Consider the following 25,028-nt stretch of genomic DNA (forward strand, 5'->3'; position numbering starts at 1 on the left):
GTTTGTCACGTGTATGTGACTTCGCGTGTATAATTTTGATTTTATAATGATGTAGCGTGCATTCTTGTTTGATCGCGCGGACCGTGAATCTTATGCTTAATTTTTAGTGTATGGTACAGATGATAGTCCGTTTCCCTATGGGGAAACTTGAGTTCCAGGTCATGTCACCATGGAACGTGTTGTTTAGTGAATATGCGCGTCACTTTTTTGATTGATTCAACTGAAGGTATTAGTCCAGACTGGTAAAACTTTCGGACGTGACCGTCGCACGAGTGGTGGGTTAATGTTTGAGACCGCGTTTGGAAGTTTAAAGATGCCACGTTTACTTAACTACCGGGGAGTTTTCATGTAGGCGTAATCGCGGGCGTAAGTATATATGGATTATTGAAATTGCATGGTCGCGTTTGTGGCCAGGTTTGTGTTATCGCGAACGTCATGAGCGTTTGTACCTATATGAGTATAGATAGCGTATAGTAGAGATATACTAATAAAAGGAATCACAACATGCCGAATACAGAAAAAAAAAAGATGCCAAGAGCTTGACTAGCAGTGTATAAATTGAACAATACTATTTTGGTATACATAAATAATGGAAAAGCAAACTAATAGATGTACAAATAAAACAGACTAATGAAGTCGAATAGAAAAACACATGTAACATGCAATCAAACTTGTCTAAATGCAGCAAATGTTGTATATTTATCATTAACGACAATTGCATGCTGTTAGACTTTCATCATGCTATGCTGGCCGGGAATGGATGACTCGCGTTCGTCGGTAAATTTATTTTACCTTAATTTATCCAGCCCGACTTCCCCCAATGAATAGAACCAAATTCTCAGATTGATGACCAGAAGTATTAGCCACTATTCTATCATATACGTCAGTTCTGCATCCATTCCCTGACCCAACTGTCATAAATACGAGTACATACATAGATACACATACGACTAGCACATAACTGTTGTACACTAGTACGAAAAACTACGATTATCACAAAGCTACAACTGATAGGTTTCTACTTATTCTACTTTATTAAATTAATTTAATTAGTATATACACGATGACGAAGTCGACCGATAAATGGACACACAATGACTCCCTCCGTGAGCCCCGTCCACGAATACCACCAATAGAACAATCGATCGTCGATCCGCCAGTCGGCCACGCCACCGCGCATAGACCAGTGGTTTAGCATTGATATGCGCAGGTGCAGAGTATGACAATACATATAACATTAAAAAAGGCGCATAAGCCCTCTCGATCTCCTCGATGCACCACTATCGAGGCGTAATGCAATACCCATCTGAAAGCAATTGATGCTTGATGATGTTTGCAATACCGTCAAACCCCTAAACCTTGGGGAGGGACTCCTCCTCTATAATCGATGCAAAAAAAACCTGCGAAGTACATCTCATAGTAGTCATAGCAACGTAACAAAGTGAACAATTCCGCAAATTTAAAAAAAAAAGTTTACCTTGCGCATTTAAGAACTAATAGCTACCAAATAGTGCAATTAATGATGTCTCGGTGTAGCACTGAAGTGTCATGGGTCAGTTCTGCCTATAATCGAATGTCAATTCCATGTAGATAGGGGGATCCCATAGAACATGGGACTAACTTGCGATTATGGGCAGACTAGACTCAATACACTAGACTCGGATTATGGCTGTCCAAAACATACGGTAAATAGATGTCAAACTAATAATTACTCTACGAGAGCGAAACAAACAGAGAAAACGGTAGCGACAGTCCTAATATTGTGTTCTGTGTCTACTAACGGAAGGAGTGTAGTATTAACCCTATACTGTCCATAATCGCAACTCTGTCCCACGTAGATAGGAATTTTCATAGAACATGGGACTGACTTGCAATTGGGCAGTATAGGGTAGAGGGGCGCGACGCGCTGCGGCCGCCGCGCCGACAATTTCAGGTAAAAATAGTAAGCGCGCCGGCGTTTTACCTGAAATCGCACCTCTAGTATAGGGGCCCTTACACGCGCAAAAAGCGTGTTATTACTAAGTAATGAGATCGCTGGAATTGTATAGGAATTCGATCATTTGGTTTACACGATCATTAAAAGTGACATTACTGCTCAGTAAACATATTACTAACACCTCTTGTGATGTAAGGGTACCTTATCATCTGTACACTACGAATCGATTCTAGTCTGTCCAATTTTTGTAAATACCGTGATGACCCTTTTTTGTCATCCCCATGATGAATTTTACGCCGACAAAATGGGAACATTGGTATCTCCTTTAATTCTTTTTGATAAACCTAAGATATAAGGTTCTTTAGTCCCTTGACAAACCCTCACAACATAGTCTTATTATTAAGTATAAATTTCCCTTAAGTGAATTTTCCAGGGTTTTTGCTTTGAAAAGGAATCGATATTTTTATTTGTGCAACCATTCGATAAGAAAAATATGCTTAAAAACGGATTTATGCGAATATGGCTTGGTTCATTTGCTAGAGACCATCAGACAGATTTTCATATAAGGTTGATAAAATCAAATCCTAACTGTAATAGATTATCCGCTAGTGATGAGAGTTGCTTTATTAATTGAACCGATTAATTAGTCTAGATAATCGATTGATTACAGTATTCGAGTAGGATAATAATTATTATTTACGGTATTTTTAAGGCGCTTGTCATTTTTTTCCTTTGTGGTGTCAGAATAACAGGCTAAGATCATAGTGGATTCATCTGGCCAAAGCTGCTTGGTATTTTGCTCAGCGATTATACTACCTATTTGACATTAGCAATCCCTTCATGAATATTGTCAATGAAAGAATACAATGAAGACCCGTTTTTATCAGCCCCTTGGTGAATTTTGGGCTGATAAAATCTGTACATATATTTTTCTTTCTAAGAAACCGAAGCTCTTAAAATATTCTTCCTTAGTCCCTAGATGTAGCCTCATAACCTCTCCTGATTATTTAGCTTAAACTTCCCTTAAGGGGGTCTGACAGCGCAAAATTTAAAACAAATAAAAAAAATTCGCATATTTCAAATCTCTAAGATAAGAAAAATAAGCTCAAGAAGGAATTTACACGAATTCAACTTGATTTGTCTGCTAGAGCCCATCAAACAATCAATTTTCACACGAAGCTGATAAAATCGGGTCTGCACGTTATCAATTTAATCGATTTAAGAAAACTTTTAATCGACTTTTGATTTCTCGATTACTTGCCTTAAACGAGTAAAGAACATTAGCCGAAATATAAGATCAAATCCGTCCATGGAATGAAGTACCAATGCTTATTGCTCATCCTTTTTATGCATTTCCTAACTTGACGCTGATTTTTTAGAAGACGTGTCTCTGAGTTTGAAATGGTATGTTGTCTCCATCTGCGCTTAACGTTTATGTCAGATTTCATACCATAATAAACCTGTTTAAAAGATATGCATTGGTGGAGAAATGGGCCCTAAGCCTTAAGTGCAATAGAATATTTTCTTATTTCAAATAAAATTCTTATGAGAATCCGATCATCGATCCCATTTCGCAAAAAAAAACAACGGCCACAGAGAGACAACCAAAACAGAACAACAAAGTGCGACCATCTCGCTCTTGACAACGGAATCACCCGTTCGCCACTATCTCACTTGTACCTTTTTTGACACATCGCCATGTTTGTGTAGACTTTTTGGGGAGCCTTCTTTTGTGTGCTGCTATAGCTTTGTCTTGCGATAGGCACCAACACTACCATGTATGTGGACGACTCATCATCGGTCGGCACTGGCGAACGGACACCCTCACACACCGTAAAGTAGGAAATTCGAAAACACCATCATGGACGAGCAGCAGCAGCAACAGCAGACATCGCACCGAACTGCTGAAGAACGAACACACACACGACGGAATGATTAGGGGGCTGGCAGCCATGGCGAAGCGCAAGCACAAACACATATACACGCGGTTGCTTATTTGCCACCGAGAGCCAAGATAGTGGAAGGTGGGTAATGGCATTTTTAGGAAAGGAAAAAAATTGACAATTATCAATACATTTTTATAAAATAGGAGAAAAAACACATTCGGCATCCTCCGGCAATGCTTTTTGGGGATTTTACTCGATTTAAGCGGAATTTTCCGCATAAATCCAGCTGAGCTTCCAAAGCCATCCGAAAACTAATACTGGCCTATTTGACCATTGCACAGTGGCGGATTTTCCAGAAAACCTGGTCAAACGGTTTTGATTGTCGTGCAACGGTACATACAGACCAGATTCGATTATCCGTAGGATGCAGAAAAATCATCGGGATAATCGAACCAACACAAGGTTTTTTTCTTCATGAAATATATTTGTTATATGTTAAAAAAAACTGTTTCTAAAGTACACACGTCTAAAGCTACACGAGCAAAAATAATGTCAATATATCATTTATTGGTGAATATATTGATAGTGTAAGGGCATCTTGAAAATATTGATCATGTAGAAATCAAATGAGATTAACGTATTGAAGCAGTTTTGTCAATATTTCTATTGACAATATACTTGTGTCGTGGAGGGTCTGCTTAAGGTATATGCATCAATGTCATAATTTTTTATTTGGTCAAATCGTTTTAATAAGTGAAACGAATGTCGATCACTTTATCTATCTATATATATAAAAGTCAAAGTTTGTATGTATATGATTTATAGACTCTCAAACGGCTCAACCGATTTCCGTAAAAATTTGCACACAGTAGGTATTTGGTATGGGGCGTGTTTGTGTGCTATTAGTTGGAGATTATCTGCCCGCCAGATGGCGCTTCGGCACAAATTGTGTTTTCCTCCTATTGCACTGAAAGTCGCAGCAACGCGCGATGGGTATTAGCTAGTATTCTATAAAGTGAAAGCAAGACATGTAAGATATGTAATAAGTTATATAGCCAACTTATTTTATTGTAACTCTTAAATGCATATTGTTGCCAATTGGCAACATACCGAATTTTATGATATAAAACCTCAACAAGAGGTATATATCGTATCCAGAAACTAGCTGAATCTTGGTTCTTGGATGTTTTTAGCTATGAATATGCTTGTTCAAACGCATCGAGTGATTCAGTTTTTTATACATCGTCGCACAGTAAACTTTTTTCTTTCGTTTGCTTGGTGGAACCATCATCCAGGATATTCCTTTGACCATGATTTGACGTTCTACGTAACCGAGTCGCCTAAGGACAGCTCAGTGCATCTACTTCGTTAAGAATTATTAGCGCTGTTCTTTTCAAAGCGGTGCAAAGTACTGACTACAGTGAAGATATCATTTTATTAGTCCCCATGTTTAATTTTTCTACAACAGATTTTGTCAGCCACATGTAAGACAAAGTGTTCTAGATTAATTTCCCTATGTTACATGAAGGAACTAAAACGAAAGCCTTTGTATATGCGTGTTAAGAATTCAAAATGTCGATGTTCTTAAAGTATTTAAAAAGTTTCGATTTTTTTAACTGACACGATAACAGACTGAAGTTTAGGGTTTTATATCATACTTTAGACAGTTCCAAACAATATGAAAGAAATATTTTTAGATTTTGTCAATTTTCAATGCACAATTGGGCTCACAAAACGAAAAAAAGAAGTTGACGTCGACTAAGTAGGACGTCAAAATTTATTGATTGTGATTTTTCCTTCAAAGAAAATTTTAATATTGTACAAACTGTGTAGTAGAACTAGTGTTAAAAATGTTATATTAAGTTATATTGTGTCTTGTTTGGCTCCGGATCCGTTAGATGAAGCGTGTAGTTACTGTGTGTTTCAAATTTGCTCCGACGATTACGAGCCATGGATCTGAAGAAAAATTGAAAAGAGTGGCAAAATAAGCTTCCACATTGAATGGAGGGAATCATGTTCAGAAGTTAAGTTTTGCTTTTTTGTGTTTCGAATTCATCTCGTCAGTAACTAGCACCATCTGGGTGTCTAGTTAGACGATGTATCTGAAACTAGTACCCAAATTAGCACTAATTAGACACAAAAAAATCCAAACAGTTCACACGACATATGTGAACGCCTAAAGCCACATGTCCCGAGTGATGTCCCGGGAAGCAAATATAGCTCTGGTTTGCTGACGAGAAAGCGAAGACGAACTCTTGTCCTTTGGTTTAAGAACCAAACGCCTGGTAGTATGCAATAAATTTCCAAAAGGGAAAAATCGGACTAAACAACTTTGTGCGTTAAGGGCACAAGACCTAACTTAAATTAAGTTTTGCTTTTTTGTGTTTCGAATTCTCGTCAGCAAACCAGAGCTATATTTGCTTCCCGGGACATCACTCGGGATATGTGGCTTTAGGCGTTCACATATGTCGTGTGAACTGTTTGGAATTTTTTGTGTCTAACTAGTGCTAATTTGGGTACTAGTTTTAGATACGTAGTCTAACTAGACACCCAGATGGTGCTAGTTACTGACGAGATGAATTCGAAACACAAAAAAGCAAAACTTAATTTAAGTTAGGTCTTGTGCCCTTAACGCACAAAGTGGTTTATTCCGATTTTTCCCTTTTGGGAATTTATTGCATGTTCAGAAGGTTTGACCTAATCAGTTCTGTACCCAATTCAATTGATATTTTTAGCGCTAAGAACTGAAGAAAGTAATTGTTATTAGATTTTGGTCAATTCTCTGGTATTGCAAATGCCCACGTGAACTCTTCATTTTATTTTTGTCTTTTATAAGAAAATAAATAAATAAATTTGCGTCGTCATTGGTGTGAGCGCTTACTTCCAAATTTTTTCAAGTTTTTAAGATAGTCAAAGTGCCTATAAAAGAAGAGTGTGTGATGGCAACTCTAATAAAAAAATCAGAGGAAATTGCGCGAAATAAAATCCGATAATTTTTTTTTGCCTGAATATTTTGATTCAATCTTCTGTGGCTTAGTCAAATACCAATAATTTTGGATTCGAAAGCTCGTGGTTGAAATTACAAGCCAATTCAAGAATCCATAGATTACCTCAATTTTATGTTATTAAGATGAATCTTTAAAACGTAAATATAAATAAATATGCCCCGAGTATTTTCGAGCGTGCATTCGGAAGAAACGACTCCGCAACATTAAAAACAACCAAAGATATCTATTCAAACATTGCCGGAGCCGCCCTTCTCCCACTTGACTGACTCCCTCAAATTTGGCCTCGCCCTTGGAACATCCGTCCCCTCACATCGACACTTCCCTCAGGCCATCCCGGCCGGGCTACTCCGAGGTCGCACAATCCACATATAACAGTTAATTCAGCGACGCTTTTCCAGACATACCAAAGAAGTTGGAGTCGGAGTCAGCAGCAACGAAACCAGCTCAGCCGTCCGCCTAAAAGCAGAACGCTCTGTTTTCTCTGCTGAAGCAGCAGCTATTGCCCTGGCTCTGGTCCAAAAATCAGAAAACACTGCAACCGCTATCTTCATTCGAGAGTGGCCAAACCTGCCACCCTTTTCTCCAGGCTATCGAAAACGAATTAGATCCCCTCACCACCCTATGTTGTATCCCCGGATATTGCGGCATTCTTGGAAACGCTGAAACTGACTCCCTGCCCGGGGACGGAAAACCAGCAGGATTCTTATCAAGGAGGTACCAGCTGTCGACATCATACGCCACTTTAAAGAAACGCTCAACAATAACTTCGTCTCCCACTGGCGGGCATAACGTGGTCATCTCCAGAAGATAAAGGGTCTCCTCATCAAATGGGATGACCGTTAGGATTGGAAAGAACACAAAAGCACTCTCCCGGCTGCGAACCGGACATACCAGAACCTCACACGAACACACGATTTCGAACGTTCCACCACCCATCCGTACTACGTGCGGCAACCGGAAGACTGTTGAGCACATACTCCTGAACTGCCTAGAACTGAAACATCTCCCTCTCTCCATGCGCGACGCCCTCTCAAACGACCCAGCGAGAGAGGAGTTTATGCTTCACGGTGTATTTATTAGAACAATTTTATACAAAAAAATTCAGCATCTCTGAAACTTCGGAATATGAAAGAATGGGCTTTCCCCTTTCATTTGAAACTAAGATCAAAATAATCCGTCGGGGGGTCCAGAGCAACTTTTTTTTTTAAGTCTTTTTCGTAGCAGTATAGGTTTTACTACTGGAGATAATTCATATTTCTGTTCCTAGATGGTGCTTTATACATTCAAATAACACTAAAAGTGAGATTTTGATAGAAAATTTAATTGTCTACAAGTTTGTTGACCACTAAAAATTGATCTGAAATCATCCGGAAAAGTTGTTTAAGATTTTAACAAAGCTATAATGAAATATGTTTTCTCGCACTTATTATATTACCAAAATAAAAATAATTGGGTTTAGTGGCATGAAAATATTAGACGGGATTCATTACGTTGACAATTCTAATTGAACTTAGGATGTTTGACAGAGTCAGAAAACTATTTGTGCTTTTGGTTTGTAATCTTTCCCGATAGGTTCGAAGGGACTACCATTAATCGGAAGGTACCCAAGCAACCAGAAGTTCGGATAATACTTAAAAAGCACACTTTAAAGTTCACGTAAAGTTCTTAGCGAACTTTCAAGCTGCTTAAGCTTTAATGGAACTTGAAAGCTGCTTAAGCCGCTATTAGACCATAAAACGTACTGAAAAATTACTTAAAACGAGAAGCTTGTGCAGCTCCCTTATACGAACTTTTGGTTGCTTGGGTATTGCTTGGTTACAAGGGTTTGCTTACATATTATAATTCCGTTCAAGACGAAATGTTGGGACACACCGTTTCTAATTTAACGCAAACCACAGTAGTAACTGTCCAAATTAGTGATTAGTGTGAAATGATTTATTCAAATTTTCTCCGCAAAGCATATTGTGGCAGTTGGATTTTACGGCCATTTCCTATCAATTATGCGAGATATCGTTACTAAATTGATCCTAGATAATGCGATATGTATTACTTTTGAAAGCAAAATATGATTTGAGTACAACAATAACCTTAAATTCATAGAAGTCCTCGAATATATCCCAAAAAAAATAATCTTGATCCAAAAACTCAAAGTTTTTTGTTCACTGTTAGTCACATTGAGTTAACGTTGCAATGAAATCCGCGAAATATTGCAATGGTGCGTTAAAAGTTTCATTGAGTTTGTTCAAATAAAAGGTTGAAGTTCAGGACAAGTGAATTTTATACGAAGATGCTAACAGAGTAGGAGATACATGTAAGAATAGTTATCAGTCATCCCTGAGAACAATCGAAAAAATGAAAAAGAAGGCATACATAATTGAAAAGGCTGTTTCTGCGGGAGGAATCACTTACCATCATGGAAAAGAATATTAATATCATACTAGTTTGGTCAACACTTATCTAAAACTTCTCATCCCAAAAATATGAATGGTTCCCTGTATCAGGGAATTATAATTTTCAGCTAAAAGATGACTTTCCAAGCTCTCAAATTCCGCTGAATTCACTATTGAACTAAACACAACTATTTGTCAAATAAAAAAGTGCTTGTGAATTAACAAACCACTAGGTCTTCTGTGAAACCAACTTAGACTTAGAATTCGTAAAAATATTAAACTACTTTTCGGGATAATTTCAAATCGGTTTTTAGTTAGTAACAAAGTTGTAGACAGTTAAATAATCTATCAGATTCTCACTTTTAGTGTTGTTCGAATGTCTAAAGCACCATCTAGGGGCAGAAATATGAACTAGTTCCATTGAAAAATCTATGTTTCCACGAAAAAATACTTCAAAAAAAAAAGTTGCTCTAGACCCCCCGACGGATTATTTTGATTTTGGTTTCAAATGAAAGGGGAAAGCCCATTCTTTCATATCCTGAAGTTTCAGATGCTGAATTTTTTTGCATAAAGTTGTTAAAAAAAGACACCGTGGCTTAACTTTATTAAAGATGCCGGTCTTCTTGACAACATCTAATGAATGCCCAAGCAGCAATCACTCATCCCGGACAACCAACAAATTTCAGCATCATCAATTTCGGGCCCCTCGCCACACCCGGACCGGGTGATACGAGGGTTTACCACGGCCCTCCAACAACCCATCGTATCCTACCCCCAGCACCAGCAATACAACCTATCTTAACTGTGGGCCCCTCGCCACACCCGGACAGGGTGACGCGAGGGATTACCTTCTCAAAAACCAAGCCACCCTTCAAAGGTCGAATCAAGATTCAATTTTTAAACAGTGAGATGTAAATCTTTACATAGTATCTAAAAATGAATAGTATATATGTATATTGTTCGGAAATTTTTTTGAGAACACATTTTAGGACATCTTTTACTGAACTTACCCAAAAAAAATGGAAAACCCGTGGACATCGTAGGGAGAGGGGTAGGGGTACAGGAATTGTCCACCTTTGTCCACAGGTGGGGAGAAGGAATTAAAAAATAAAGGTTTTTTGTCCACGTGGTATATGAACGGCCCCTATCTACACAAATAGACAAGTGCTTTCTAAACTGAACCTTTTTTGAGGTGCTTAGACAAATATATCGGGTTAATTGATTATTTTCATATGCTTATCGCGATTCTTTATCAACAATAATACATTTTTCTGAAGAAACCTCAGTTTTTAACGGGGGTTAAGTTTCTCTATTCAGAAACCACAGCGGTGTGCGCTTTCACAGCAGGGCTTTCCATGAGGTACTGAAGATAAATTCAAAATTTTGAAGTTTTTTTAAAAGTGAAGAAAAACTGATCCGATCGAAGTATGGTACGTTGGACTTCATTATTTTGAGTATATCGACCTATAACTTCGATACACCTTTTAATATTATATTTAGAAATATGGGCTCTATCGGTTTAGGAAATAAAAGGAGAATTTTATTCTTCATTTAATGATCCGATTGCTCGCAAATGTTGAAAATTATCCTACGGTAAATGTTGGGTGGATTGAATAAACGGCTTTTCAGCATGAATCAGCTAAAAGCTGTGGAGCTTTATTAATGAAATGCCCTAGGAAACTTATACGCTACTTACATCGGTTCAATACGTAATCCTTCTTCTTCCCAACAATTGTGCAGGTGGAATACTATTCCGTTTAAAGCTACAATTTGGATCAAAATGTTAATTTTCAGGGCGAACAAATTCACGCCACGTTTGTCCTAACCTTAACTTGAACAATCCGACACCGTCCGTTCTGACCGACAGTATTCTTGTGCTACTATCACCTGTTAAGGAATATAATTCAGGGTAAGGATTAAAAGAATTCCTCTCCGGCGTAGGTTCTACTTACGGGATTTAAATTTTTGCTTGTGATGTTCACGAATTCAATGGTCTATATTTTCAACTACTAACTAACAAATTTCATCTATATTTTTTTCTTATATCTTCCTCTCATCTGTGCATGACGTCTATCTTTTTCTATCCTACCATTTCAAACGATCCTTTTTTCCTTTTTTTTCTATCCTTCCATTTCAAACGGTCCTTCTTCCCTATTCCTATCCTTCCATTTCAAATGGTCCTCACATCAAAATTGTCCTTCACCGACAGGTGGTCGACCGTGGAGTTGGAAGGGGTCAGCGGGACATACCGTAACACTCCCCGACCCGTAAGGCTGGTTAGCTATCTCCGGTTCAGCTTTACCTTCTGCTGTTCCCGGCTGAAGCCCCACCTTTTCTATGTCGATCCGCGCCAGCTTTGCTACAGGTCGATGCACCATTCCGTCGGGAGTCTGCACCACGGCATCGCGAACTCGCCCATCTCGGCCCACCACAACCTTGGCTACACGTCCTCGAATCCATCCGTTGCGTATCTTCTCCTCCACGATGATCACCGAATCTCCTACCTCGATCGGTTTCGTCTCCTCAAACCACTTGGTACGACGTGCGATGGTAGGAAGATATTCCCGCACCCACCGGCGCCAAAACTGATCTACCATTGTACGGCATAGATTCCAGTCGTTCCTGCAGGCTTGTCTTGGATCCGTAAGCGTCTTCGGAGTCTGCGTTACGCCGCTCGAGCTCATTAGAAGAAAGTGGTTCGGTGTTAGAGCCTCCTGTTGCGCCGTCTCCAGAGGAATATATGTTAGCGGTCTCGAATTGACCACACTCTCAGCTTCCACTAGCAACGTTGCCAGCGTTTCTTCGTTCGGCGTTCGAGAAGACTCCATTGCAGTAAGAGCGGTTTTCACCGACCGCACTAGACGCTCCCAGGCGCCACCCATGTGAGGTGATCCAGGTGGGTTAAACACCCATTTCGTGTTCGCGTTGGTGAACGTTTCGGCAAGCTGGCGCTCGATTTTGCCCATCTCCTGCTTAAGTTCGTTGCTCGATCCCACGAAATTTGTGCCCCTGTCACTGCGGATCTCCACAGGTGCTCCTCTGCGTCCGATGAAACGCCTGATCGCCATCTTGCAAGATTCCGTTGAAAGTGTGTGAGCGACTTCGAGATGGATTGCTCGTGTGGTCATACACGTGAACAGAGCTACCCATCGTTTTGCAATATTTCGGTTCACCCGCACGCCGATCGGCCCGAAATAGTCGACGCCTACGTAGGAAAATGGACGTACGTACGCCTGCAACCTGGCCGCCGGGAGTGGAGCCATTCGGGGTGTCGCCAGACTTGGCTTCTTGACTTTACATAAGGCGCACTCTTTAGCCACCTTACGCACGAACGGGCGCAGCTGCGATATGTGGAAACGCTGTCTCACTTCGTTCACGACAGTCTCGCCATTGGCGTGAAGAAATCGTTGGTGGTACCATTCAACCAGCAGTCTAGTCACTGGATGGGCTTTCGGCAATATTACTGGAAACTTAGTGTCAAACGCGGCGACGGTCGCAGCAGATATCCTTCCATCAGAACGAATAACACCTGCTTCGTCCAAGTACGGAGACAGTTTGTATATTTTGCTGGTTTTCTCCAGCCGCGCCTGTTGTCCTGGCTGCGTGTCCCGCATTACTGACAAAGTCGCCACCTCGTCCGGATACTGCTCACACTGCACCCAACGAAAGATTGTGGTTTCGGCTGTTGCTAATTCCTCTTGAGTGAGTGGTCCGTCCAGTCGAGTCTCTCGTTTTACCGTTCGCCGTAGATTTTGTACGTAGCGATGAACATGTGCTACCGATCGATACAAATGCGTCAGTTTCGAGAATCGCTCCCACCTCACAAGTTGTGGCGGTACGATAACCTCCTTGTGCACCAAACACGACCTCAGCTCTTCATCGGTCGTCGCGCCGACTGAATCTGCATCTACGGTCCATTGATCTTCTGGCAAATATAAATCGTTGTCACCACGGAACCAACGGCCGCCTGAGGACAAACACGGCCCTTTTCCCCACTTTGTCGCATCGTCGGCGACGTTCTTTCTCGATGATATCCAACGCCATTGCTTCGCCTCCGACTTGGACAAAATCTCACCTACTCGGCAAGCTACGAACTGGCGATATCTTCGATGATCTGAATTTATCCAAGCCAGCACCGTCTTAGAGTCACACCATAACACTGTCTTCTCGACTACGAGCGAGTGCCCAGTGAGGATGGTCTTCATCAAGCGAACTCCGATTACCGCTGCCATCAACTCCAACCGTGGGATGGAGTGTGCCTTCAGTGGAGCCACCTTGGATTTCCCACCGACTAACGCAACAGAAATCCCATCCGGAAATACCGCCCGAAAGTAAGCGACACACGCATAAGCTTCTTCGCTAGCATCCACGTAGATATGCAGTTGCAGCGACAAGATATCTTTCACCGAACGTTGCGGAAAGTAGCAACGCGGAATGCTAATCTGGTCCAGATGTTTGAACAAACTCGTCCACCGCATCCACTTCCCAAGTAACTCCTCCGGAATTAGTTGATCCCATGTCGTCTTCGCCCTCCACAGCTCCTGGATTAGTACCTTGCCGTGTATGAGGAAAAAACACAACAATCCTGCCGGATCGAATGGGCTCATCACTACTCGCAGTGCCTGGCGCTTAGTTGGATGCTCCGCACCCACCGCTAGCGTCGTTGTAAACGTGAAGACATCGTCGACCGGCTTCCAGTACATCCCGAGCACGCGTTCGGTTGAACTGTTCTTGTCCAGCTGGAGACACTTTTCTGTGACTGGGTCTCTCTCCCCGACCCGTGCGAGAACCTCGGTGGAATTTGAAAGCCAGTTCCGCAGATGAAATCCGCCGAGAGAGTGGACCAGTTTGACTTCATGTGCCAGCTTCACCGCTTCGTCAACGTCGTCAGCGCTGTCCAAGTAGTCATCCACGTAGTGCTTCCGGATAATTGCGTCGGCTGCAACTGGATACTGTCTTGAATGCTCCTTAGCGTTCAAATTCTTCACGAATTGTGCCGAACACGGTGAACACGTTGCACCAAACGTTGCGACGTCCATCAAATACACATCGGGGGCTTGTGTAGGATCATCTCGCCAAAGCAGTCGTTGCGCATGTCGATCTTCTCGTCGAATCCAAATCTGGTGAAACATCTCCTTCAGATCCGCGCACAGAGCGACCCGTTTCTCCCGGAAACCGTATAGAACATTGAGCAACGTATTTAGCAGATCCGGCCCTTTCAACAGCATCGTGTTGAGTGCGACTCCATCCACTTTGGCCGCTGCATCGCAGAAGATACGAACCTTGGACGGCTTCTTGGGATTGATGACCACTCCTAAAGGTAAGTACCACGTACGCCGTGGATCTGAATCATCGAGCTCCTTCCGGGTCGCTTTGTGTATGTACCCTTTCGCTTGATACTCAGAAAGCTGTCTCCTCACACTTTCGCCGATGAGTAATTCCCTCTGCATACGCCTTTCCAAACACTGCAGTCGTCGAACCGCCATCTGGTAGCTGTCCGGGAACTCGAAGCTATCGTACTTCCAGAGAAGCCCAGTTCCGAATCGCTGTCCGACCCGCTTAGTAGTTTCCATCAGGATCCGATTTGCTCGTTGAGTTTCCGCGGACTCAGGATGGGCGACTTCCATTATACCCAGACTCTCGACTGAGAAAAACTTCTCCACGAGCTCATGTAGGGTCTGCTCGGCCTCCTGGCACTCGCATATGTGGAAACTATGAACGATATCCCCTGACTTGTCCTGGTTGGATCCGTAGACCGTCCATCCCAAACGTGATTTTGCTGCTATCGGCTCTCCCGGTCGGCCATCTCGTAGCTTGAGTGTCGATGTAACGTGAGCGTTGTCGTTTCCGATGAGGATGCGCGGTACCGCTTGATCGTAATCATCGATCGGTAGGCCCTTTAGGTACGGAAAGGTTTCTGCGAGTTCCGCGTACCGCAAGGATTGTCGTGGTAAGTCCAGCTTGCTTACGGTGCGCACGTCCGACAAAGAATGTTTGGATGCCCCTGACCGTCCTGCTATTTCCAATGCGACCCGTTGAGAATTAGCTTCTGACCTCTTCACGTTCGCCGTCCACTGCAAGCACAATGGTTGCGGATCTCCTACAACCCCAAGGTCCTTTACCAACTCTTCGTCAATCAGCGTTCTCTCCGAGCCGTCGTCCAAGAAAGCATACACGGACACAGATCGATTGTTCCCATACAAAGTCACTGGAATAATACGAAAAAGCGTAGTCTTCCCAGCGGAATGATGGTTGGTGACAGCTTTGGAACTACTTGGCTTAGCTTCATTCGATACTTGCCTGGACCCATTCTTCGCCGAATTTCCGTCGTTCCCAAACTTCTTACAGCCATTTCCTGGCGTCTTTCCGTTTTCCCTGGCCTGCTGGGCTTCATTTGTGTCCCGTTTGGAGTGCAGCAAAGGGTGGTGACGCCGTTGACACCCGTCGATATCGCATTGCTTGCGATTCTTGCAGGGGCGCCTTCCGTGTGCTCCAAGACAGAGCCGACACAAGCCGAGTTTCTGTATTGTCTCCCAGCGTTCATCGACCGTTTTCTTGTCGAACTCTGAGCAGTCTTTTACCCGATGCCCCGGGTTTTTGCAAATGAAACACGCTGGGCTTGATGGGCGCATCGTAACGCCAGATGCTTCTTTGTTCGTCGCCATCAAAGAAGAATCCTCCATTGAGTGAGTTCCGCAGAAGTTTTTGTCCTTTCCGTTCTTCTCCTTCACTATTCGCTGCTGCTGTACAGGTTGCGGCCTAGGATCGTAGTTCACGGTCACGTCGGATGCCGCTCGCACGAGCGTCTGCATATACTGCGAGAAAGAACGTAGGTTCACTTCCCCGCAGCGCTGCTTGTATAGCGACCAGTCCAGTTTCATATGTGCTGGAAGCTTCTCTACCAACTCGAACAGTAGCATCGGATTGTTGAGATGCGCTTCATGCCTCCCGGCTTCCAGATGATCACAAAAATTCTGCACCGCCATACCGAAACCGATTAGCGTATCTAGTCTTTCCTGTTTTGGCGCAGGTACCCCTCGGATCCTCTGCAACAACGCATGGATCAACAATTCCGGTCTACCATAAAGTGTCTCCAGCGTAGCTAAAACATTTGGGACGCTCGCCGGTAGCAACAGTCGACTCCGCACCGATTCAAGTGCGTGCCCCTTCAAACACCGTTGCAACCTCGCCAAATTTTCCTCGTTCGAAAACCCGCACGTCTGAGTAGAGTTAACGTACGAGCTAATGAATAGCGGCCAGTCCTCCGGATTACCAGAAAAGATTGGCAACTCCTTGTTCATCACGTGTCTTGCCGCCAATTGTCGTGGTGTCGGTCCCCAATACGCCTGCTCGTCATGCAACGGAGGTTGCTGCGCACCAGCCTGGAACTCCGCAAACCGTGGTTGCTCCTGCGGTCCCAATTGGATTCCTGGTGGCACCGTCTGCCTTCTCGAAAACCTTTGCTCAGTGGGGATCACAGACGGTAACGGTTGGCCGGCGTACGACTGGGAATACTCTCCTCCCAGTAATTCTTCCACTGTCACTGGACCTCTAATTGGGCCTGCACTATCTCTATTCACTGCGGTCGATTGCGCGGCGATTGCAAAATTCGGATTACCAACTCGCGGAATGACAAACGAATTGCCTGCTGGAGGAGGCTGGGTGAGAGGAAAGGGATAGTTTTGGAAAGCATGCTGCTTGGGGATTACATTTGCGATGCCTTTGCTAGGCCCGGCGAGCGCGGAGGTAACCGAGAAAATGTTAGCCTGACCTCTACCAACTATTGGCGCTGTTGTGCTTTCGGCTCGACCGATAATACCCCCTAACGTTGGCTCAAACCCTGACTGCCCTAACGAAATACCTGCCAACGCTGCTTCTAGAATACCCTCGTTAATGCTAGTTGGTTGCTGCATGCCGTCCTGCCTAGCTTGTATTCCAGTTGCGGTCGTCGCGTTACTCGTACCAATAGCTGGAGCCTTTTCCGTCGGGACAACCAACGTCGAATGGGCGACCTTCCACTGCTGTACCTTGCTGAAGGAACTCTGCACTGAGGCGACACTCCGGTTGTCTTCATCGCCTTCCCCACCTAGGTCAATCACCTCTCTCAAACGGAATGACTCGTTCATTACCGCCTGCTCTAGCTGCAATTGCCTCCGCTCAAACTCTGCTTCCTTTTTCTGCTTCTCTTGCTCCATCTTCCGCTCGTGCTCCCGGCGCTCCAACTCTATACGCTTCATCGCCAAAGCCTTCTGGGCCTCAAGTCTCTCGAGCTGTAGGCGAGCCCTTATTGCTCCAGCACTACAGGTTGAAGTGCTCGTTCCTGCTTTGCTGTTAGCCTTGCTTCCGGGTGCATCAATCACCGGAATCTGTGCCGACGGTCTCTGACAGTTTGGGCATGTAAACGGTCGGTCTGTCGCATCAATGCTGTCGTTCACACCCACACAGGTAAAATGCCACCACGAATCGCAGTGACAACAGCTTACCATCCGATCCGTGTCAGGTTCATTACACTGGTTACAGTGTGTTTCCACGGTGGGGGCACTTCCTGTACAATTCGGCATTGCTTCGTGGTTATCTTGAACCGATCTTTTAGATTGTTGGGTGGATTGAATAAACGGCTTTTCAGCATGATTCAGCTAAAAGCTGTGGAGCTTTATTAATGAAATGCCCTAGGAAACTTATACGCTACTTACATCGGTTCAATACGTAATCCTTCTTCTTCCCAACAATTGTGCAGGTGGAATACTATTCCGTTTAAAGCTACAATTTGGATCAAAATGTTAATTTTCAGGGCGAACAAATTCACGCCACGTTTGTCCTAACCTTAACTTGAACAATCCGACACCGTCCGTTCTGACCGACAGTATTCTTGTGCTACTATCACCTGTTAAGGAATATAATTCAGGGTAAGGATTAAAAGAATTCCTCTCCGACGTAGGTTCTACTTACGGGATTTAAATTTTTGCTTGTGATGTTCACGAATTCAATGGTCTATATTTTCAACTACTAACTAACAAATTTCATCTATATTTTTTTCTTATATCTTCCTCTCATCTGTGCATGACGTCTATCTTTTTCTATCCTACCATTTCAAACGATCCTTTTTTCCTTTTTTTTCTATCCTTCCATTTCAAACGGTCCTTCTTCCCTATTCCTATCCTTCCATTTCAAATGGTCCTCACATCAAAATTGTCCTTCACCGACAGGTGGTCGACCGTGGAGTTGGAAGGGGTCAGCGGGACATACCGTAACAGTAAAGTTTTCATCAATTTCGGGTGAGTTTCAAGATTTTATTCGAATGGAAGTTAGTTACTGTGTGGCTGTTTAATAATTCAGATGGCATTAGTCACTAGACACGGAATTTTCGGAACATGGCACACAACATTCTAGCCAAAATTGTACAAAAATAATCAGTTTTTTTTACCATCAGTCGTAATCCGTGTCCCGGCAGCGAGTCCCATGATCATGGGTTCGCACATTTCTGGTCTCATTAAAAAGATTGGCAAATTTTGCATCGTCGTCCGCTGAACCTGCCTCAGACAGGCTGTGTGCAAGTCATCTTAAAAGCTTCGTTCAAACTTTGCTAATTCCGATTGGTATTTGACTATTAAAAATAATAAGACTTTAGAGACTTTTTTGGAATTACATTACATTTCGATAAAGTTTACACAGAGTTCTGACAATTACAATGTAAAGTTCAAAGGAGTGGTATGTTGTCGAATGTTTGTGTATTGAATTAATTCGCCTAATGTATAGTTAGAAAAGGTACATTTGATAAAAAACGAAAAAAATCACGAAGGATCTATGGAATCTGCAAAGATGCAACTGTGTCAACATTTAATTCTACTGTCTTGGCCCTCACAGACATCCTAGAAAAATGTACTGTACGATCGATTTTTTTTTATTTCGATCGTAATGAATAAAAAAATTAAATGCACAAACATTTTTTATCATAAATTAGTAAAATCGATTGTAATTAAACACACTCAAAACATTGTCAGTCGAAAAACATCGACAAGATCGTCAATATAAATAATATGCGATATACCGGCAACACTGCCGAAAACGTCAAAAATATGGCTGAATCAGAAATTTTTGCAATTTCATTCATTCAAATACGTAGCAAAAATGTTTTACTTCAACGTCGCTCAAAGACTGCATTCTCGCTAGTTAATTTACATTCAACTAATACGGTTTTGTCTTTTTTCCATTACACCAGACATTCCGACCGAAAGATAATCGACAACCGTCGTCAAAAAACGCCCCTTTTTTCTTCCAATTTGACAGAGACGTAAATACAACACCACGAGCTACGGTGCTGTTCGCTTACCTTACTGGTATCCTGCTGGGATGCTGCTGTGGCCGTAGCAGCTACTCCCGTCGAAGAGCAACCGGTACCGGTAGCCACACTGGAACTAGCCGAAGCTGACGTAGAATTTGGTACAGCCGACACCGCTGTTACTCCCGTGGTGACGGAGGAGCTGTTGGCAGCGGCTGTGAATAATTGTCGTATTCCGAAAGACGATGAGGACGTTTGCGAAGTGCTACTGCCACTACTGCCGGTAGCTGCTGTTGCTGTGGGTGGGCTCGTTTCCGGCGTTGCGCTACCAGTCGCGATATTTGTTGCTTCCGCTCCAGACTTGTCGGGGGCCTTGATTTGGCCCCCGAGCTCCGGAGACGGAGCCATGTTGGCGAGCGTGAAGCGAAGAAAAATTATATCCGGAGTGGCAGAGCTTCCTTTTTTCCACTTGTCGTACGGCTACCACTATTCGATTGCTTCGTTTTCTTTACTGAAAGATTACGGCGAGGTTATTGAATGTGTTCACACCAGCAGTGCTGTCAAAAATTCCCACTAACACACACCTGTGCTTTCACTTTGGAATCCCAAAATCAAGAGAAAGAAAAAACGACTAAAAATGGGCCGCAGATTTCTTTTCGGAATGGCCCGACTTTTCTTCTCCTCGAACGACTATCCTATCATGAATAGCTATGAGGAGAACTTCCCTCGGGCACTGAACTTCCTCCAGTTAGAACCAAAAAAAAAACTTCCTTAACTATTCCGTCTCGCTGTGAAACCAAGTCGACTGCTGCTGGCAGGACGTCATGTCTGAAAAAGGTTCGCACTTCACTCACAGACCTCCGCCTTTCCGCGGTTCACATTTTCCACGAGTTCTTTCTTCACTTCTTCTTGAATAGCAATTTCCGCGAAATTCGAAATAAAAATTCTCTGGAACGATGAAAGATCGCGAACGAAATCGCTGCTGCCTGCGATGATTGTGTAGAAAAAAAGAAAATGTCACCGTACGTACGCACACTATTGCACGCACCCGACTTATTACTCACAACCACATGCACACGACTCACTTCGACGTTACACGGCTACAGAACTTTTGAGGCTGGCTTTTGACCGACACGGCCGCGATTCCCGATCTATGAATGTGTTTGTGTCTCTTGGTAGTACGAGGTATACGGGGGTCTCAAAAAATTTCCTTTTCTCTACACTAACCCCCCTCCTGATTATTGAACAGTATAGTCTTCACTTTATTTGCTGCAGCTCCAAAACTGCTTCTTCTTTTTCTTGCACCCACTGATTCGAACGAGTTCTTCTTTTGCGAGTCAATCGAAACATTCTGCTCATTTTCGCCGTGAAATTTCTGCTCTCTGCCTAGTTCCGACCAGGCGAAAATGGAAAAAAAAATTCGCACAACACACCGTACGCAAAACCTAAAATTTAATGTCTTTTTCCTCTACCACCGAAATCGCGAAAAGCACACACTTGCTCTTCTTTGCACTGGCTATCTTTTCACGAACGGATGGGGCGACGACGACCAGACTCGAGAGTTTCAAATTCGCTTTTCGCTATACTGCTGCAATGCAAGCAAGAGTCGAGTGCAGAAAAAGAGAACATTCGCCAGCAGTGGCGATGTGCGATGATGGCTTTTTGTCCGTGAGAACAGTGCTGCCAGCAATGGCCGCTGCATCAAAGAAGGGTGCATCGATAATCGAAGACAAATTGGAAACATGGAAATTGCTTTCAAGCGTGCAGATTGACTGCGATGATGTGTGGAGAGTTTCGATGTTCAATGAGTTCTATTAACAAACGGTGCGATTGCTTATAATGGGAAATACTGGAATATAACTGGGTCAATCAATCATGTGCTATTTCGGGTGTTTTTTATGCAGTTGACGCTAAGGATGCTTATTTAAATCAAATTTATTATTTAAATAAAATAAACTTATTATTCAAATAATATAATAAAAATTAGTTTGAAGAGGACCCTACGCGGGCAAAAATATTGGAAATAAAACAATATTATTGATGGTGTAAGGTAATTTTGAAAATATTGATTCTATAGAATTTAAATGGAATGTCAATATTACACTGAAAAAAATCCAAGCGTTAATTCTATTTGCTTCAAACCGCTTAAAATTCATATGAAGAAGAAATGCTATTGTTATCACGCGCACACATACTTTCTATGTGTCAACTGTATAAACTATGTATGTACACACATAAGTTATATGTGCATATTGTTATAGAATGAGGTTTTATGTGCCTAATAGTTATGAAATGTGAATGTCAGATTAATATTTCTTGTAAATACACACATTAGGTTTATTGTGCCAGCAAATAGTGTCTATATGCCTCCGTTAATTGCAAAAATCTATGTGTAAAATCAATAGGCATAAGGTTTACTTTTTTTAGTGTAGTCTCGTGTAAGCTCCCGAATAAAAAGAATTTAGTGATGAGCATTTTGAAAAATAAAATCGATTCTGTACGCCACCGAAAAACTACCTAAAATTAAGTATTTTTGACTCTATCTCGTGGTATCGTGCAGGAAGGTTAAATTAGGTAAACCGTGCTGAAGGTAGTTTCCTTTTAGCTACCGCAAAAATCATAACTCAACCTTGAGTTTAATTTACTTAAATTTAAGTTGAATTCACCTAATTTTGAGTGTACCCCAAACAACCCAAAAATACCTTACTGCACGGAAGACCTCGACTAAGTCGAATATCTCGTTTTGTTTTTGACAACACCAATAAGTGCGAAAGCGACGCACAACTCAAAAGTACCTAAATTTACGTTAAAAGAACTTATTCTGTAGGTTGTTTTATTTTTGCGGATGCTACATCGATCCTTTTAATTCTAAGAAATTGACATCGATCTTTTTAATTCCAAAACATCGATGTTGTCACACTTTGAACCGGGAAAAATAGGCGCAAAAAATCGATTTTTCGAGGTAAAAAGATTGTGGAAAAATCCAAAGGAAAAATCACATTTTTAACAATGGGAATTTTGAAAGAAAAATCGATTTTATTGAATCAATAAAATCGATGTTGTAAAACATAAAACCGAAAAGATCGCATGCAAAAAAATGATTTTTCAAGCTGAAAAAAGCGCATCGACATCGCCAATTCCTAAAAAAGATATAGCTAGGAATGGGCGATGTCGATAAGATTTTTCCAAAATTGCTCTTTTTGATCGATACATCGATTTTTTGCATTCGATCTTTTAGGCCCGATTTGTGACAACATCAATTTTGTTACCTTAAAAAATCGGCCCATTTTCCTACAATCGATATTACAATAATCTACTGAAAAAATTGATAGTATGCTTCAATATACACACAGAAAAAAAAATATTGGTAAAAGTAAGAGTCTTCCGCTCTTAGCAAAAAACAACCAACGCCAACTATTAGGTTGAAAGTAAAACTTTTAAATTATTCAAGAATAATAATCAAAGTAAAAGTTTTCCTTTTAAGCAAATAAAGAATAGTACTCAAAACAAAAGTTTTATTTTTAAACTAAGAGTATGCGTTGGTTGTTTTTGGCTAAGAGTGAAAAACTCTTATTTTTGCCAACATTTTTTTTCTGTGTGTACAAACAACAAACTTTATCGTTTGTACAGTAATTTTCAATGTAAAATCGAAATGGGGATGGCTATTTCAGACTAGCGAAGTAAATAATTGCATTTAAACGAAATGCCAAAAAGTGCAGCAAAACGAGTGTGTTCCCAGTGAACAAAAAGGCGGGTTTAAATACATGATGGCGAGAGGTAGGCTATTGAAACTTTGTTTTAGGCTACCCGCCGTAACTTGCCGTTTACTGTAAAAATAGTGTGGACAAATACAAATATATATTTCATATACTGGGCATAAGCCATCTTTTAGTTTCTCAGTGAATATTGTTTCCAATGATAATATGAAAGAAATTTGGTTTCTGATCGACGATCCACTCACTTCTTAATTCTATAGTCGGCATATGAATATAATGGAATTGTGTATGCTTAAAAAGTCTTTTAAGAGATTTTCCCTAATCATTTTCTACACACTCGACGCATCGATCCTTCTTGCTGCAATGGCCCATTTGCTTGTGTTTAGTGCAAAACCTGACGCGCGCTACAAACAGACGACGGCGGGCGAACCTCCTCGAAGGAGGCTTCGATTTCCCAATATAAGTTTGAAGAGACAAACAATTTTGTCCCATCCTGTGCGATTGCCCTCACTGAAGAAAGAGTCGTTGAAACAATTACGAATCCGTGGCCATACCGCCGGTGTCAACTACATGAGCGGACATGTAAATGCGGCATATCCTTCATAAAAGATTGACTTTCGAGATATCCATCACGGCAGAAAATTTCAGCGCCAGTTTTTTAGAAATTAGAATATTTAGCTGATTATCTTTAATCAGAAATAAGATTAAATTTGGTCCAATCGAGTTCAATGTGTATGATTTTGAAAAGAAAGTAGGAGTCTTCGATAATACATGTTTTCAACATTCATTGCATCATAAGCTCGGTCTTTTACAGAAGAATTCCTTTATGGGCGGACCAAGAACCCAGTGCAAAGTGAAAACTTAATGAATTCGAGAAAATAGACATAAATTTTTGAAGATATGAGAAATCGAAAGACAAATCAGGGGATAGTAGAGCAGAAATTTAGTTTCCTATCATTACTCGATGTATGACTGGATGCTACCGATTTTCTTAGTTGCTGGCTAAAAGGCGGAAAAGCTTTTATCAGCTACTGATTTTTAAGAGCATTTTTGTTTCACTTTGGGCTGCGATTTAAACCAATAATATGTACCGTGATAAACAATCGACCAACTAGTTAACAACTTTTAAACATTCTCCTCAGTATACTGGTCTTGATATATCGTTTCTTGAATGGATGCTCCATCTGTCGTCTTCAAACACTTTCGTCAACTGATTTTGCAAAGACACAGTTCACGATTTACTTGAAACTATGAAAATAAGCGACAGTCAAACACGAACGAGCGTGTGTCGAATCTTTTGAAAATCAGGTTTTCCGGTGTGTTTATGAGTTTCCAACTATTGGGAATAAAAACGCTTGACGAAGAAACAAATTTTCCGTTCTCCAATAAAACGTCTCCTCACTGAACACGTAATTCCCCGGATAATTGCGCACTCCGTCCACTTCAAACTGATTTCATAAAGCCTTCCGCAAAAATGCTCAATTTTTCATCAATGTATTTCGTCCACTGTGCACATTGTGGGAGGTCTGCAAGCAATTCCCCACGATTTTCAACCAAAACTGTCAAAATAACAAAACTTCTTTTGTGAAGAAACAATGAGCTGGATCGAAATGATACCAACGAGTTCTGCTCAACCAGTTGGTGTTCGTAAAATATTATAGAATTTTTATCAAATTCACATATCGATGTGGAATTTTCATTCTTTAAAACTGAAGTCTTCAAGGACATTTTAATAAACACTACTTTCCGGTTGGATTCTATTATGGGATTTTCGATTGATTGACACCGGTGTAGTGGATTGCACTGGTTTTGC

The 25,028-nt window shown here is 41.7% G+C and overlaps 2 protein-coding genes across 5 annotated transcripts in view; both read right to left on the reverse strand.

Annotated features, from left to right (window-relative positions):
* LOC131685315 (homeobox protein 5) overlaps nt 1-25,028 on the reverse strand; it is an 86,230-nt gene that overhangs the window by 45,941 nt on the left and 15,261 nt on the right. Inside the window, exons 1-2 of one of the 3 annotated variants that reach the window (XM_058968956.1) lie at nt 20,585-21,162; nt 19,551-20,485 (exon numbers count right to left, since the gene is read on the reverse strand). The exons of 1 other annotated variant lie outside the window; for it this stretch is intronic. In XM_058968956.1, coding sequence (XP_058824939.1) covers nt 19,551-19,907 — 357 coding nt within the window. In that variant the 5' untranslated portion in view covers nt 19,908-20,485; nt 20,585-21,162. Of the gene's footprint in view, nt 1-19,550; nt 21,163-25,028 lie in introns of those variants that run through there. One more of the 3 variants, XM_058968955.1, reaches the window with a different exon arrangement.
* Nucleotides 10,830-18,636, reverse strand: LOC131685314 (uncharacterized). 2 transcript variants are annotated; one of them, XM_058968953.1, is made up of 4 exons: nt 18,170-18,636; nt 18,044-18,104; nt 11,173-17,980; nt 10,830-11,107 (listed from the first exon to the last, which is right to left on the reverse strand). In XM_058968953.1, the coding sequence occupies exon 3, from the start codon at nt 17,779-17,781 to the stop codon at nt 11,407-11,409; it is 6,375 nt and encodes a 2,124-aa protein (XP_058824936.1). In that variant the 5' UTR covers nt 17,782-17,980; nt 18,044-18,104; nt 18,170-18,636; the 3' UTR covers nt 10,830-11,107; nt 11,173-11,406. The 2 variants fall into 2 exon arrangements, with proteins under 2 accessions (XP_058824936.1, XP_058824935.1); XM_058968952.1 differs by having other exon boundaries at nt 10,830-10,983; nt 11,047-11,107; nt 11,173-18,636.

This window comes from Topomyia yanbarensis, chromosome 2 (assembly GCF_030247195.1).
Source record: "Topomyia yanbarensis strain Yona2022 chromosome 2, ASM3024719v1, whole genome shotgun sequence".
In the NCBI taxonomy this organism is placed as follows: Eukaryota; Metazoa; Arthropoda; class Insecta; order Diptera; family Culicidae; genus Topomyia; species Topomyia yanbarensis.

Coding starts and splice junctions, on each gene's coding strand:
- LOC131685314 (XM_058968953.1), bottom strand. CDS start 17,781: ATGCCGAATTGTACAGGAAGTGCCCCCACCGTGGAAACACACTGTAAC.